The 15,344-nt window shown below is 35.1% G+C and overlaps 2 protein-coding genes across 2 annotated transcripts; both read right to left on the bottom strand.

Moving 5' to 3' along the window:
- Positions 1-4,357: 4,357 nt before the first annotated feature.
- On the bottom strand, positions 4,358-5,973 carry LOC141725015 (uncharacterized). Its single transcript, XM_074527373.1, has 2 exons — positions 5,539-5,973; positions 4,358-5,446 (listed from the first exon to the last, which is right to left on the bottom strand). The coding sequence occupies exons 1-2, from the start codon at positions 5,853-5,855 to the stop codon at positions 4,576-4,578; spliced, it is 1,188 nt and encodes a 395-aa protein (XP_074383474.1). The 5' UTR covers positions 5,856-5,973; the 3' UTR covers positions 4,358-4,575.
- A 1,627-nt stretch (positions 5,974-7,600) lies between these two features.
- Positions 7,601-9,239, bottom strand: LOC141661679 (uncharacterized). Its single transcript, XM_074468687.1, has 2 exons — positions 8,828-9,239; positions 7,601-8,718 (listed from the first exon to the last, which is right to left on the bottom strand). The coding sequence occupies exons 1-2, from the start codon at positions 9,148-9,150 to the stop codon at positions 7,839-7,841; spliced, it is 1,203 nt and encodes a 400-aa protein (XP_074324788.1). The 5' UTR covers positions 9,151-9,239; the 3' UTR covers positions 7,601-7,838.
- Between the last annotated feature and the right edge of the window lie 6,105 nt (positions 9,240-15,344).

The following is a 15,344-nucleotide window of genomic DNA, read 5'->3' as shown; positions in this document are numbered from 1 at the left end:
TGTTTGCACAAGAAGAAAATCATAAGGAGGTTTCAAAGATGACAACCCAAGTTGAGTCATTGGCTTTCTTTTCTCATACAAAAAATTATTCTGACAACAAGTCTAAGATGAACTTTCAATCTTACAATGGAAATTCCAAGTTTCAGAATACTGGAAATGCTGGCCAAGGTTCAGGTAATTTCAGACCTGGAAATCAAACTGAAAGGCCTCAGTATTTCTGCACACATTGCAAAATACCATGTCACAGTCTAGAGAGATACTTCAAAATACATAATTATCTAGCTGGTTTCAAACGGTTCAAAGACAAAAAGGTGGTTGTTGTTTCTTTTTAATCAGAAAATTCCAGTGCAGAAGACAAAGCTTATATCTCTGTCACTCAATACAATCAAGTGATGGATATGTTAAACAAGCATCGGGCTCTTGCAAGTTCAAATGGTTCAGATTCTAACAATAGCAATTCTGGTCTTAATACAAGCTGGATATTAGATAGTGGTGCCACTGGCCATATCCATTCTAACCTAGATTGGTTCACTAATTACAAGACAATTGAAGGATATGATAAGTTTATAACAGTTCCTGATGGTAGGAAAAGCAAAATCTTACATATTGGGAATGTTGCTTTAAGTGCAGTTATTGTACTTCAAGATGTTTTACACATACCAGAGTTTCACTTTAATCTGAATTCTGTTCAGAAATTATGTAAGGACCTTTAGTGTAAATTGATCTTTACTCATGAGAAATGCTTTGTTCAAGACCTTTCTTTGAAGACCTCTCCAATGCTTCTTGGTGATAAAAAAGGTGGTTTGTATAATATCCATTCACAAAGTCTATTGGCATCAGATATTTCAACAAAATTGTGACTTTTTGCTGCATTGGAGGAAGCTAAATTGTGGCATTTAAGACTTGGGCATATTCATTTTTCTCAGTTGAAGATTCTAAAACCAAATTGTGATGTTAAGTCTTGTATTATTGATGTAATTTGTCAGATTTTTCCAGCAGATAGACAAGCTAGGAAATCTTTTCCTCGTAGTACTATTAAATCCGTTTCTAGCTTTGAACTATTATACATAGATATTTGGGGTCCATATCAGACTTTAACTACTTCCCATTGTAATCAGTTTTTGACCATTGTTGATGATTTCAGCAGATTTACCTGGGTGCATTTACTAAAGAAGAAATCTGATGTTGTGAATGTGTTAATCAAGTTCTCTGCTTATGTTTTTCCTCAGTAAAAGACTACGATCAAAAGTTTTAGATCAGATAATACAAAGGAATTCTGTGAAGGTCCATTGCAGAAATTCTTTCAACATCAAGGTATTGTTCACCAAAGGAGCCGTGTATACACTCCACAACAAAATGGTGTAGTTGAATGAAAGCACAGGCACCTCCTTGAGACAGCTAAGGCTCTATCTTTCTAATCTAAGGTACCTTTAAAATTTTGGGGTGATTGTATTTTGTGTGCTACTTATATAATCAATAGAATGCCTCTAAAGGTCCTTGATGATCAGTCTCCTTATTTCAAATTGTACAAATAGACACCTAATCTAGATCATCTGAAAACCTTTGATTGTCTATGTTATATAGCTACTAACAAGGTTCATAGAACCAAATTTGATGAAAGAGCTAAGCCTGGTGTCTTCTTGGGATACGATATTCACCATAAAGGGTATAAAGTGCTAGATATAGCCACACAGGTTATCACCATGTCAAGGGATGTTGTGTTTCATGAAAAAAACTTCCCTCATCTTTTTAATTCTCATTCTTACTTAGATACCTTTCCATCAGCCATTTATTTGCCACATGTTACCCCTTTACCAGCACAGGTTTTCTCTGATAGTCTTTCATATGATAGTAATGATTCTGTTCTAATTCCTGACTTTATTTCTTCCTCAAATCATAGTGACATATCTGATTCTAATTCTCCTCCAAATGTTCACACTGCAAATTCTGATACTTCAACTTTAGTTGAAGATATTAATGACATCATACCTTATGCGCCTTTTAGAAAATCTTCCAGAAACAGTAAAACTCCATCATATTTAAATGATTACTATTGTCATACAACTCAGTTTTCTGATCAGTCATCATTTAGTACTACTAATTCTTTTTCCGACTCTCCTCATACTGGTCACTGGTGTAATTTAGTCAAATTTGAGTCTTTACATGCACCACACGAATGTTTTATTTCTCAAATGTGTGATATTCAAGAACCACACTCTTACGAGGAGGCATCTCAAAATTTCTTATGGACCGAGGCCATAAATAAAGAAATCCAGGCCCTTCATAATAATGACACTTGGGATTTAGTTGATTTACCTAAGAGCAAGAAATCTATTGATTCTAAATGGGTCTACAAGGGTAAACTTAAGTCAGATGGTTCTTTAGAGCGGTGTAAGGCACGCCTAGTTGCTAAAGGATATAATCAAAAGTTTGAAGTCGATTATGAAGAAACTTTCTCCCCTGTGATTAAAATGTCTACAATTAGATGTATTCTAGCTGTTGTTGCTAACAACAAGTGGCCATGGCATCAACAAGATGTCAATAATGCCTTCTTACACGAGGATTTAACTGAGGAGGTTTACATGCAAGTACCACAAGGTATTAATAATCCTGGTAATAGTAAACTCAAGAAATCCATTTATGAATTGAAAGACGCTAGTCGCCAATGGTTTGCTAAATTGGTCTCTGCTTTATTAGCTCAGGGGTTTGTACAATCTAAAAATGATTACATCATGTTTATTAAAAGATCAGATGGAGGTTATTTTGACGATGCTATTTTGACTGGTACCGATTTTTTAGCTATTGATCACCTTAAACACTTTCTTCATCAAGAGTTTAGTATCAAGGATTTGGGCAAACTTAATTTTTTCTTAGGAATTGAAGTTTGTCATCTTCCTGATGGGTTATTTCTCAGTTAGAGAAAATTCACCTATGAGTTACTTCATGATTGTCCTTTTCCTTTGACAAAGAAGGCTACAACTCCTTTACCATTGAATATAAAATTGCAGGTTGGTGAAGGTGATCTCTTATCTGATCCTGAAACTTATAGGTCATTGGTTGGTAAATTGATTTTTTTAACCAACACAAGGCCTGATTTGGCGTTTGCAGTTCAATCACTCAGTCAATTTATGCAACAACATAGATCTTCGTATTTGCATGCTTTATTACATACTTTACCGTATGTTGCACATTCTGCTGAGCAGGGTATTCTACTCAATGTTGCTTCTGATATTAAGTTGTAAGCATTTACTGATTCTGATTGGACCTCTTGTCCTGACACTAGGAAGTCTGTCACTGGTTACATACTGTTGCTTGGTCAATCTCCCATTACTTGGAAGTCTAAAAAATAGTCCACGATTTCTCGATCTTCCTCTGAAGCTGAATATAGGTCTATGGCCTCTGCTGCAGCAGAAGTCACTTGGTTGGTTCGTTGGCTGAATAGGGCTTTTTCTCCTTAACTCATGTTACTTTACATTATGACAATCAATCAGCCATTTACATTGCGAAAAATCTTATTTTTCACGAACTTACCAAATATATCGAGATCGATTGTCATTTCACTCGAAATAAGGTTCTTGAAATCCTTATTCAACTTACATACTTGCCTACTCAGTCCTAACTTGTTGACTTGTTTACGAAATGTCTTCTTTCTCCACAATTTCAGCTGTTATTGTCCAAGTTAGGCTTCCATGCTCTTCCTCCGTCACATGCTAAGCCTAACTTGAGGGGGATGTTGGTGTCATGGATTCCAGCGTGTCATGACACATCAGCATATTTGCTGGCTCACTAGTTTATTATAACAGAACTGTAGGAGTAGTCTTGTATATAAGGGTTTACAATCTGTAATCTTTACTAGTTAATTAGTTGGTCAATTTCTCTCCACATTGCAATAATCTGAGAGTTAGTAATGTAAAGATGAATGATGGTTAAACAGCTTGATCTCCCATTAATGGTGATTACTTAACTTCTTTTACATTAAATCTTTACTGCAAATTATGAATGTTAACAATGGGATCCCAATGGTCCACCTATCCACTGAAATAAGATAACTCGCCAGTCACCTACCATTCATTCTACCAAGTAGGGATGTATACCAAACAAGACTTGTATCTTTAAATGAATTAAAGGAAGCCACCTTAAAAAAAATTTAGTTTGGCTTATAAATCAAACGTTTAAACTCACAGTTATATGTTGCGGCCTGCTAAGTTTGTAATATTCTAGTTTATTAAATCAAGTGGAGCCGAATGCAGGTCTGAGATCGCTTTCCAACTCAAAATAGTTGGACCATGCATTCAGCAGCATCATTCGAGGCTCAACACTGTTTGCAAATAACTCGATTACCATTGTCTGGATATCGTCAGATTTTTACCCTATCTAGCATTTTTGAACTCAATAAGTTCTTGTAGTGAAAATGATTCATATCAAAGAATCAATTATTAAGAAAATTACAACAACAATAACAAACAATTATCTGGTCAACTGGATCTATAACAAGCATAATCTAATGCCTAAACAAGAACAGATCAAACTTTAACTCTTGATGTATTATAAAGGAAATCAAGAAACTGACATAATTCACTCCCACTTGCACTTGAGTTGATGAGTATGCTTGTAATCATAAGTCATTACCACACTTTCATCCATTCTTTTCAATACAAACCTCTCCACTAAAACATAGCATCCAAACTTGCTCCATCCTTGGGCACCTCCTCCAAACTCCTCCACTCTATGAACCCTCACTTCCCTTCCATCACCACCAATCCAACCAGCTCTTTCTTCCTCCCATTTCATTCTTTTCACAATCTCCACACTCAATCCTACACTTACTTCTTCTCCTTTACTCCGGAAACTCTTAATCCATATCGTGTTATTCACCATATTTTTCTCATCCCACACAGCCTCCCTTCCTCCAACCAATACAACTTCTCGTTGAACAATTGCATCAACATTTACAACATTTTGATGATCAATATTGGCATGTTCGAAGATCTGCTCCCATCTTTGCTCAAGTGTCATCTCATAAAACATTGAATTCTTCATCTGATCCCTTGACGTCAACATTCCATCTTTAATAAACATGAAAGGGCTATACCATTTCCCTACCACAACAGCTTGTGAACTCTTGTGTGACATAGGAAAGTTCAAGCCAGGAAGGCGTGCACGAAGAGTAGAGTCAATCCCTAGTGCCTCACCTAGTGCGTAGTTTCTTGGAGTTTTGGTTTTAATTTGCCATCCTTTTCTCCTTAAAAAGTGAGGAGGGAAAGCATCATGAGCTACTGATTTCGCATAGAAACTACCCCTTTGATTGCATGCAGTTTCATAATTAGCAATCTCAAATTGCTGATGTGTGTCATGAGGGTCGAATGGTCTTGGCTTTACATCTTTAACACATCTGCAGAAACAGCAAGTAGTCATATCTTCTTCCTTTGAACAAGCATGTGCCATCCTGAAAATCGAAGCAAATGGACTAATACATGAGAAAATATTTGATCTCCAACTAAATAAATAGAGAACAATTTATCTCACTTGAACACTTACCCTTTATGTTTTCCATGTGGCTCAATCACGTAGTACTGGTTACTGGACAAAGGCTTATTAAGAACTGGAAAAAAGGTAACGTCATGGTAAGAAGTATGTTGGTGTTCTTGAGAGCCTGATGAGTATCTTGTAGTGAGGTTCTTGTTCTGAGGAAAAGGCAGATCAATAAGGTCCCGGTTTTTGCACAATCCGAAGCAACAATAAATCTCAGATTCCTCATCTTGGATAACCAGATAACCTGAATTTGGACCCTCAGGAGGTAATGACAGAGATTCTGGATTATTTATGTAATGGGAGAGAGGCCTCGTCACGTACATGCTTTCTCTATTCTTGTAATATTAATAAGTTGAGTTGAGTTATACCTGATATAACACATATCTCTATATATAGTCTGTACAGGAAGATTATTCAATTCAAATTGCTTGGACAAGTAGAACAAGTTAATCATTTTTTATGTTGAATTGCTGACTTCCTGATTAGTTTTGACTAATCTGATATGCATAAGGCTATCATTCTGACCAAAGTATGTCCCAAATTGGATCCAAACACGATAGCACAAATATACAAAACATTTGGGCGCATTTACACGCAAGTAAAAATAATAACAAGAGAGACTTAAAAAATTTCCTCAGACTTTTTAAAGAGTGTTAAAATATAATAAAATTTCAAGATATTGTTTGATAGTACTTAAGCTAGAAGCTTTCTTGGAAATTTCCATCAGGCTGACTAATCTAAAATGCTCAAATGAATGTCACATCAGTTTATCACACAACAGACCGATGATGATGTCAATTTTGGCCCAAGATCTTGGAAAGGGTCTTACTTGAGGTTTTAGAGCGACTGGTTCCTCACTGACAGATGATCATTACATTGTTGTTGTCAGTGTGATCACATTCGCACATAAATATCTGCTCCCATCTTTGCTCGAGTGTCATCTCAAAATAGATTGAGTTTTCCATTTCATACATCAATGTTCCGTCCTTGATGACCATGAAAGGGCAGTACCACACCAACCCTGCAAAAATTAAATGAGTAGAGCTCAAAAGCTTCGAAATAAGTTACCTAAGGGTTGAGAATAGATGCTAAAAGAGAGATTCTTGAGTGCACACCAATCCTAAAAAGTTGTAATAAAAAACAAAACAGAGTTGCCAGTAGATTTTAGAAAAGCAAAATAGAGATAAAATTACTTGCATTCTCTAGAACTTGTAGAAGCACGTTAAGAATTAAGAAAGTAGTATTATTAACATAAAGTGAAGGATTCTTCTAGTTTTTCCCCCTTTCTCTAGATAATGGCTGGTTTGCCAACCTTAACCAATGATCTCATACCCTTCTAATGCTCGAGTTTCTTAATATTAAAAAAAAATATGGCTTGATTCGTTAAATTATCCGAGTTAAGCAGAATGATATGATATGTACAATATGACAAAGTTATCAGAGCGAAAATGATCACTTATCGCCACTTGTGTTAATTCCTTAACGAAAACTTTATCATAATATATAAGAAGTAAGAGGACCTGTGGTTTGTGCAGCTTACTGAATCTACCTCGAACAGTAATAGCCTCTTATCAAGGAACAAGAAGAATAAAAACAGGATCTGTAACCACAAAACAAGTGCTGTGATCAACAAAGGGAACACAAAATTTCTGTTTTCTGCAGTATGCAAAGTCATTCCCAAATCTGTCCAAAGTAGAGGTGCTCGAGATCATAGATCATGACTAATGACAGAGCTTCTTAACATCCTGTTCGATACAAAATTCTCTAAGTAAAAATAGCACCCCAAACTCCTCCATCCTTCAGCTATATACATCGTTGTTTTGTTTTCTCGCACATTAGGAGCAATCTGAAGTTTTCCTATCTAAACATATGTCTATCAGATTAATATCCTTAAAAAAATTAGAAAATTACGACTTCTCAGATCTTTGATCACGAAAGTGATGTACTTTTAGGAAATTGTCATCACATTACAAATGTATACACTAGGAAAAAGGACAGATATCTAAAGAGAAGAAATTTCTAAACAAGATAGCATCGCATTACTCTATACACATATACACAGATGACCAATGTAAATTTTAAGTATATATATAACTTTAGGGTTCTACAACATTATCAGGACACTGAATTTTTCAAATCAAGGAGCAAGACAAAAAAACCGAAGGCCTTGATCAGCCAATGAGTACAATAATCACAAGGCAAACTCACGAGAAATTATTAACTAACCAACAAACCATATTAACAGATGACCAATGTCTTGTAAGAAGCACGCACGATATCTGATTCTTTGTGGAGCGCATGCAGTCTCATTCCCATATGCACCTAACCTTATGAGTGTGCTTGAAATCATAAGTCATGACCAAGCTTCCATCCATTCTTTTCAACGCAAATCTCTCCACCAAAATATAGCATCCAAACTTGCTCCATCCTTGAGCACCTCCTCCAAAATCCTCCACTCTATTGAACGTCACTGATTGTTTTCCTCCAACATATCCAACTCTCTCTTCCTCCCATTTCATCCTTTCAACAATCTCTAAGCTCAATCCTACGCTTACTTCTTTTCCTTTTGTCTCAATGCCCTTAAACCATATTGCCCTATCAACCACATCCTTCTCGTCCCAAATAGCTACCCTACCAGCAACCATTACAACTTCTGTCTCAACAGGTGCATTAATCCTCACAACATTGTTGTTAGTGTGTTCATTTTTGCACTCGAATATCTGCTCCCATCGTTGCTCAAGCGTCATCTCATAATACATAGTGTTTTTCATCTGATAACCCAATGTTCGGTCCTTGATGAACATGAAAGGACAGTACCACTTCCCCACCTTGACAGCCTCGGAACTCGTTTCAGAAATTTGAATTTTTATGTCTACGATGCGTGCTCGGAGGGATGAATTGAGACCTAATGCCTCAGCTAACTTGTAGTTTGTAGGCCTTTTCGTACGAATGTCCCAACATATCTTCCTCAAATAATCTGGAGGATACCCATCATGTGCCACTGATTCAGCAAAAAAGTAAATGTGGGCACCATTTTGAGTTCCATTACGAACTATCTTAAACTGTTGATAGATGTCTTGTGGGTCTATTGGTTTTGTTTCCAAATCTTTAATTATGTTTTCGGGTTTTCTGGTTTTGCAGTGGAGGCACATTACTTGTTCATCCTTTAAACAAGTAAATCCTTCCCTGAAAAGATAGATTATAGAATTTAGACAAAATCAAGACTCTTAAACTTCGATACAATGAGTAAAGCAATCTAGTTTATCTTTGTAATTGTAACACACTTCACATTTACCCTTTACTTTTTGCTAGACCTCCACCTGCCGCAACTGCATAGTACCTGTTACAAGATAATGGTTGGTTTATAACAGGAATAAAAACAACATCCCGTGTATAAGGGCCGAGATTGTATGAATAGTGAGTACAAATAGTCGAAATATTGTTATAAGGAAAAGGCAAGCTTTTAAGGTAGCGGTTCTTGGATGATCGAAACCAACTAGATGTCTCAGCTTCTTCTTCATCTTGGATTACCAAGTAACCGGAATTTGGACCTTCGGGTGGTACTGAAAGAGATTCAGGATTGTTTTGATAATGAGAGAGTAACCTGGTCACATACATGGTTCAGCTTGCTTTTTCAGAGTTGTTATGTGGACTATTTGATGTATATATGAAAGACATCTGCAACTAGTTAAAGATTATCCTGTTATATTCAGGTAAATTCACAAATTGAGGATAATTTTAACTGACTTTCTTTCATTAGGAGAGCAACATTAAAAAAAGAAGTCGTATATTAAAATTAGGTTGACATTTAGAGGCTATCTTTCTGGGATGATTCATCAGCATTGACATCGAAACAGTGACTGCTTGTTTTTATTCACAAGTACAGAATATTAACAAAACAATTACTTTGAAACTTCACTGGCGACTACATACATTGTAAATTTTATCCCTTGGCATTCTAAAAGGAAAATACATAAGACATCAATATAACCAGGTAGCTTTCAAATAATTCGTTTTATATATCTAGAATTAAGAAATAGTCGAAATATTGTTATAAGGAAAAGGCAGGCTTCTTTGACCAAGTAACCGGAATTTGGACCTTTCGGAGGTACTGAAATAGATTCAGGATTTTCTTTTCATAGTGAGAGAGGAACCTCATCACATACATAATTCAGCTTTCTACTTTAGAGTTGTTGTTTGTACTGTAAAAATGTGTATATGAAAGACATATGCTGATTTGGTATTTCTCAGACATTTCTTACAAGTAATTCTTACAGTATCTTATACTTCTTGACTGGTTCAGGAATACTTAACAAACTACCTTCACAAATTGATCAACTACTTAATAATTTGCTTCTAGTTGAAGATTATCCAGTTATGTAATGGCAAGTTCTGTCGTTGAGGATTATCTCAACTTCAGACTTTCTTTCATTCATTATCGGGTTGACATTTATAAGCTATCTTTCTGGGATGATTCATCAGCATTAACACCAAAACGGCTAATTGCATGTTTTTATATAATAAATTGCAGAATATGACAGAGCAATTACTTGGAAGCTTCACTGCCAACTACATGCCTTGGCGTCTTTAAAAGAAAAAAAAAACATCTGGCAATGTCAGAGTCTTTATCAAGATCAAGTAGATAATACCAAAAAAATTATTAAACTTCTAATTAATGAAGTGATTCTTGAGTTCCTTGTTCATCAGTTTGATACCAGCTCAAACTTATATTGTTTGAGCAGCTTCTTATATCCACCTCGAACAGTAACAGCCTCTTATTAAGGAACGAGAAGACAAAAAAAACTGAATCCTTAACGAGAAAACAAGTGCAGTAATCAACAAAGGGAAAACAAAATTTTTGTTTTCTGCAGTATTCAAACTCATTCCCAAGTCCGTCCTAACTAGAGGTACGCAAGATCATAGATCATGACAGCTTCCATCCATCTTTTTCAACACAAAATTCTCTACCAGAACATAGCATCACAATTCCTCCATCCTTCAGTTATTTACATCTTAAGCAAGTTATTTTCTAAAATTTGACATTTTCACTCGGCATTTACATCAAAAAGTACTTTTTATATTGATCAATGTAAGTGTTATAAGTATTAGCAACAAATTATTTATTTGATATTTCTTGCTTCACGTTGTTTTCTGGCACTTTAGGAGCAATGTTTTCCTATTTAAAACAATAATTTTTTTTAAAAAAATAATTACAACTCAAGGCAACTTCTCAGATCTTTGATTATGAAAGTGTTGTACGTCTAGGAAATTCTTATCAGATTACGAATGTATTCACTAGGAAAAAAACAGATATCTAAACAAAAGAAATTTCTAAACAAGATAGCATCACATAACTCTATACAGAAAAGACAGATGACCATTGTAAATTTTAAGTATACACACAACTTTAGGGTGCTACAACATTATCAGGACAGTGAATTTTTCAAAATGAGGAACAAGATGAAAGAAACCAAAGGCCTTATTCAGCCAATGAGTACAATAATCACAAGGAAAAACTTATGTGAAACCAGTAAATATTTGAACACAATATTTGATTCTTTGTTAAGAGCAAAGCAATCTCATTCCCATATACACCTAACCAGATGAATGTGCTTGACATCATAAGTCATAACCAAACTTCCATCCATTCTTTTCAACACAAATCTCTCCACCAAAACATTCTTTTCCAAAGTTCCTCCATCCTTGAGCACCTCCTCCAAACTCCTCCACTCTATTCAAAGTCACTAATCTTTTTCCTCCAACATATCCAACTCTCTATTCCTCCCATTGTATCCTCTCAACAATCTCTAAGCTCAATCCTACTGTTGCCTCTTCTCCTTTGGTCTCTATGTCTGTCAACCACATTCTTTTCATCCCAAACAGCTACCCTGCCTGCAATGAATACAACTTCTTGCTGAACAGGTGCATTGATCCTTACAGCATTGCAGCTCATGTACTCATTTTTGCATTCAAATATCTGCTCCCATTTTTGCATTTTGAGTGTCAGCTCTTAATACATCGAGTTATTCATCTGGTAACCTAATGTTCGGTCCTTGATGAACATGCACATCCCCACTTTGACAGCCACCGAACTCTAACTAGAAATTTGAATGTTTGTGTCTGTGCTGCACGTAGGTCTGAGTCAAGACCTAGAGCCTCGGCTAACTTGTACTTTCTAGGCCTTGTCGTTCTAATGCATCAACGACTTGTCCTGAAGAAATCTGGAGGGAGCCCATCATGTGTAAATTATATTGTTGCACTTGCCATTCTCTGCAGTTCCAACAAGATATATCTGAAATTGTTGGTAGATGTCTTGTGGGTCTACTTTTTTTTTTTTGTCAAATCTTCAACTTTTTTCCAGGGTGTTGTCGTTTTTGGGGCACGTTACATGTTCTTCCTTCAAACAAGTAAAACTTTCCCCGAAAAGACAGCAAGATAAACAAGTCTCGAGCATCAGATTTCTGACAAAATCAAGACATTTAAACTTCAGTAGTTCAGCAAAAGAAGTAAAACAAGCAAAATTTTCTTTGTAATTGCACATTTTACATATACCCTTTACGTCTTCCTAAATAATCGCCTGCCTTAATTGCATTTGCATAGTTCCTGTTATTTATAACAGAAATAAAAAGAACTTTGTGTGGTCGAGTGTTAAAGATTATAAGACCATTTTCGGACGTTTCTCTAGCATGTTAAGATTTTAGAGTGATTTGTTACTTAACATATATCAGAACTCGGTTCAGTGAGTACTCGGGTTCGAGTACTCCCACCCCATTTATTTAATTTAATATTTATTGTTTAAACTGATATTGGTATTGGTTATATTTGTTGTAGTCAATTGATATAAAAGTATAGTACGATAAGTATTGTATGATTGTGCTCGGTTTGATGAGGGAATCGGATTCGAGTCCTCCCACCCCCATTTATTTAATTTAATTAAATATTTGTTGTTTAAATTGATATTGGTATTGATTATATTTGTTGTGGTCAATCGGTACGAAAAGTATTGTACGATTGAGGGGGAGTGTTGAAGAGGTTTTAGACCGATTGGTTACTTAACATGAGAAAAGTTTTAAAGTTTGATGGTAAGTACCCAAGTACAAAAAATTATTACTCCCTTCATCCCTCCCAATTGTTATCGTTTGGTTACTTGACATAAAAAAATTATTACTGCCTCCGTCCCTCCCAGTTGTTATCGTTTCTGAGGGAGTGTCCGACACGTATTTTAAGATAAATCGAAAGTATAGTTTTATGACTTTTTTAATAAAAAAATTCTGAATAAAAATAAAATGTTTAAACTTTTATTCAGAAAAAGAAAATTATAAAAAAAAGTGATGTGTTATTTTATATCTAACCGCAAGCGCACGGTGTCTATTGCTAGTACAAGATGGCAAATGGGTCGTATCTACAAGGAGACAGGCTCAATCAATTTTGATTCAGTTACCATCAATTGTTTCAAAGATAAATTGATTATAAAGATTTTAACTAACTAATAACTATGACTAAATTAACACTAATTAATTAGACGTCAAACAAGGAATTAAAAATATAGGCCAATCAGGTCCACCATGCTAACAAATAACTGGCTAAGCTGCAGCAATAAATGTAATCATATAATTAAAGTATGTTAATCTCTCCCGAGCACTAACACTCTCAAAATCTTACACAATTTATCACTTCTAGTAATTTAATTAGTTAGGTAACTAGAGCAATTGTTAATCTCTCCCGAGCATTATGTGACGACTGAGATTTTTGCGACGTAATTAAGTGAATAAAGTGAGTTTTATGTGAAGTGATTATAATTACGTGATTAAGTGTTGATTAATTGTCTTTACTGTATATTAGAATCTAGGAGCGTAAGTAGAAGCGTTCCAATTTAAAGAGTCAGCTTAGGAGTTAAACTGTGTTGTTGGGCCGTCAGGTAGAACATAACCCGTCCTAAAAAGGGGTTAAGATATTTAAAATGTGAACTATGTGTTATTAAGTGAAATGAAATATTTAAGTAAAATATTGCGTCCTAGTGACGTGTCGGTCGATAATGAGAAGCGTAATTGAAACGCTAAGCGTCGGGCCGTCAGGATGAATGTGACCCGGTACGCATAGAAAAGAATAAAGATTAAAGGATAAATTTTATGATCAGACATGAGTTGTGATGTGTTCGTATGTGTGTGATTGCTTGTCTATGTGCATGACTACGTGATCTGTTGACATTTATATGAATTTAAGGGAATTATTTGATTTAAATAAGGTTTATTTAACCTTCGCGCATTTTTATAAAATTGTCCGAGTAAGATAAAGGCATGAGATTTGTTCTGTTGTCGTCATAATAGTCCTAGAGATTTTCTAAAAATGATAGACCGATTTATTTCATGATCGTTGTTTTTAAAATGATTTTTATGCGATAAAATGCTATTATTAGCACAAACTTGTAAAAATCGTATAAAATCAACCGTACACTCAAAAGTCTATTGTGAGTAATGGTTGGAAAGCTAATTTCGAGATCTACGTTTTAAAATTGTCAATCGCTATAATTTTCAATTTTCTGAGAGAGATATATTTATTATTCCACCAATATTCCATGGGAGTAAAAAGAGAAAGGAAAAACAATTTAAAAAGAGAATTAGTAAATTACTAAATTGCCATTGTCCTTATCATTTATAAACTCATTTCTTCCCCCTTCCTTTTCTTTCTTTCTCCCGTGAACACTTTTCTCTCTTTCTCTCTTTCTTTCTCAGTCTCTCTCGGTTACTCTCTCTCTCGGCTCTCTTCACTCTCTCGGTATACCTCTTGTTCATTTGATAAATCTCACCAATTCTTCCCAAAATCTCTTGATAAACATATATATGTAGGTAGAAGAGTGTGCATGTGTGTATATCCACTTGCATGTAGATGTGTATGCTCGATGTGTGTGTGTTTACCCGAGAGCTACTTGGTTCTTGTTGTTCTTGTTGATATCATCTTGTTTAAGCATGATTCTTTACAAATGAATGGTATATGAGATGTGCATGTTAGTTGTTTTGAGGAATTAATGGAAAAACGGGGGTTTCGTGGTTGGACACCCTCGAATGAGGGCACCACCATGAAGCCACCGCCACCGGTGATGAACTCCGGTGAACCGGTAGTGAGTGATGATGCTATAACTAAGCTCTAGCATTCATAAATCTTATCTTTGGTAATTGCATGTAGTGATTTATTTAAAACCCGAATGGGTTTTTTATTTCTAAAAGTTAATGAGTTGATTATTGTTGATTTAAATGCTTGTGGATGTTTATTCTAGGATGACGATGATGGATTACAATGATTAATGATTTAAGAATTGAGAAAAACGTTTGCATGTGTTATTTCTTGAAAAACCCGAATGGAATCTTGATTTTTAGAAGATCAAAATGATTTTTAGTAATGGAAATGACTTGTTGATGTTTATCCTTGGAAATTATTGGATAATTAGAGTGTTTGGTAGATAAATACTTAAATGGTTGCATGCATGTCTTGATTGTTGGAAATTTCGAATAAGGGGTTGTGTTTCTTTTGAGATTTAAGTATGTTGATTGATAAAAATAATTTTTATGATTGTTTTAAAGGTATTTGGACTTGTATAGTTGATTGGATGCTTGAGAAATCAAAATTGAGGATTGCATGTTGAAGATTTTGGTTCGACATTGTACTAATAAAAGGGAAAATTGATTTTATGACTTGATCTTGGTATAATCTAAGTTTAACTAGGAAGAAATGAGATTGCATGTTGATTTAAAAGATGAATTGATGATGCATGTCATTGTTTGGTTATCGAATTGTGATTTGTGGTTAAGGCCGAA

Source organism: Apium graveolens, chromosome 5, assembly GCF_009905375.1.
Source record: "Apium graveolens cultivar Ventura chromosome 5, ASM990537v1, whole genome shotgun sequence".
Taxonomy (NCBI): Eukaryota; Viridiplantae; Streptophyta; class Magnoliopsida; order Apiales; family Apiaceae; genus Apium; species Apium graveolens.
This window is presented reverse-complemented; position numbering and strand designations above follow the sequence as displayed.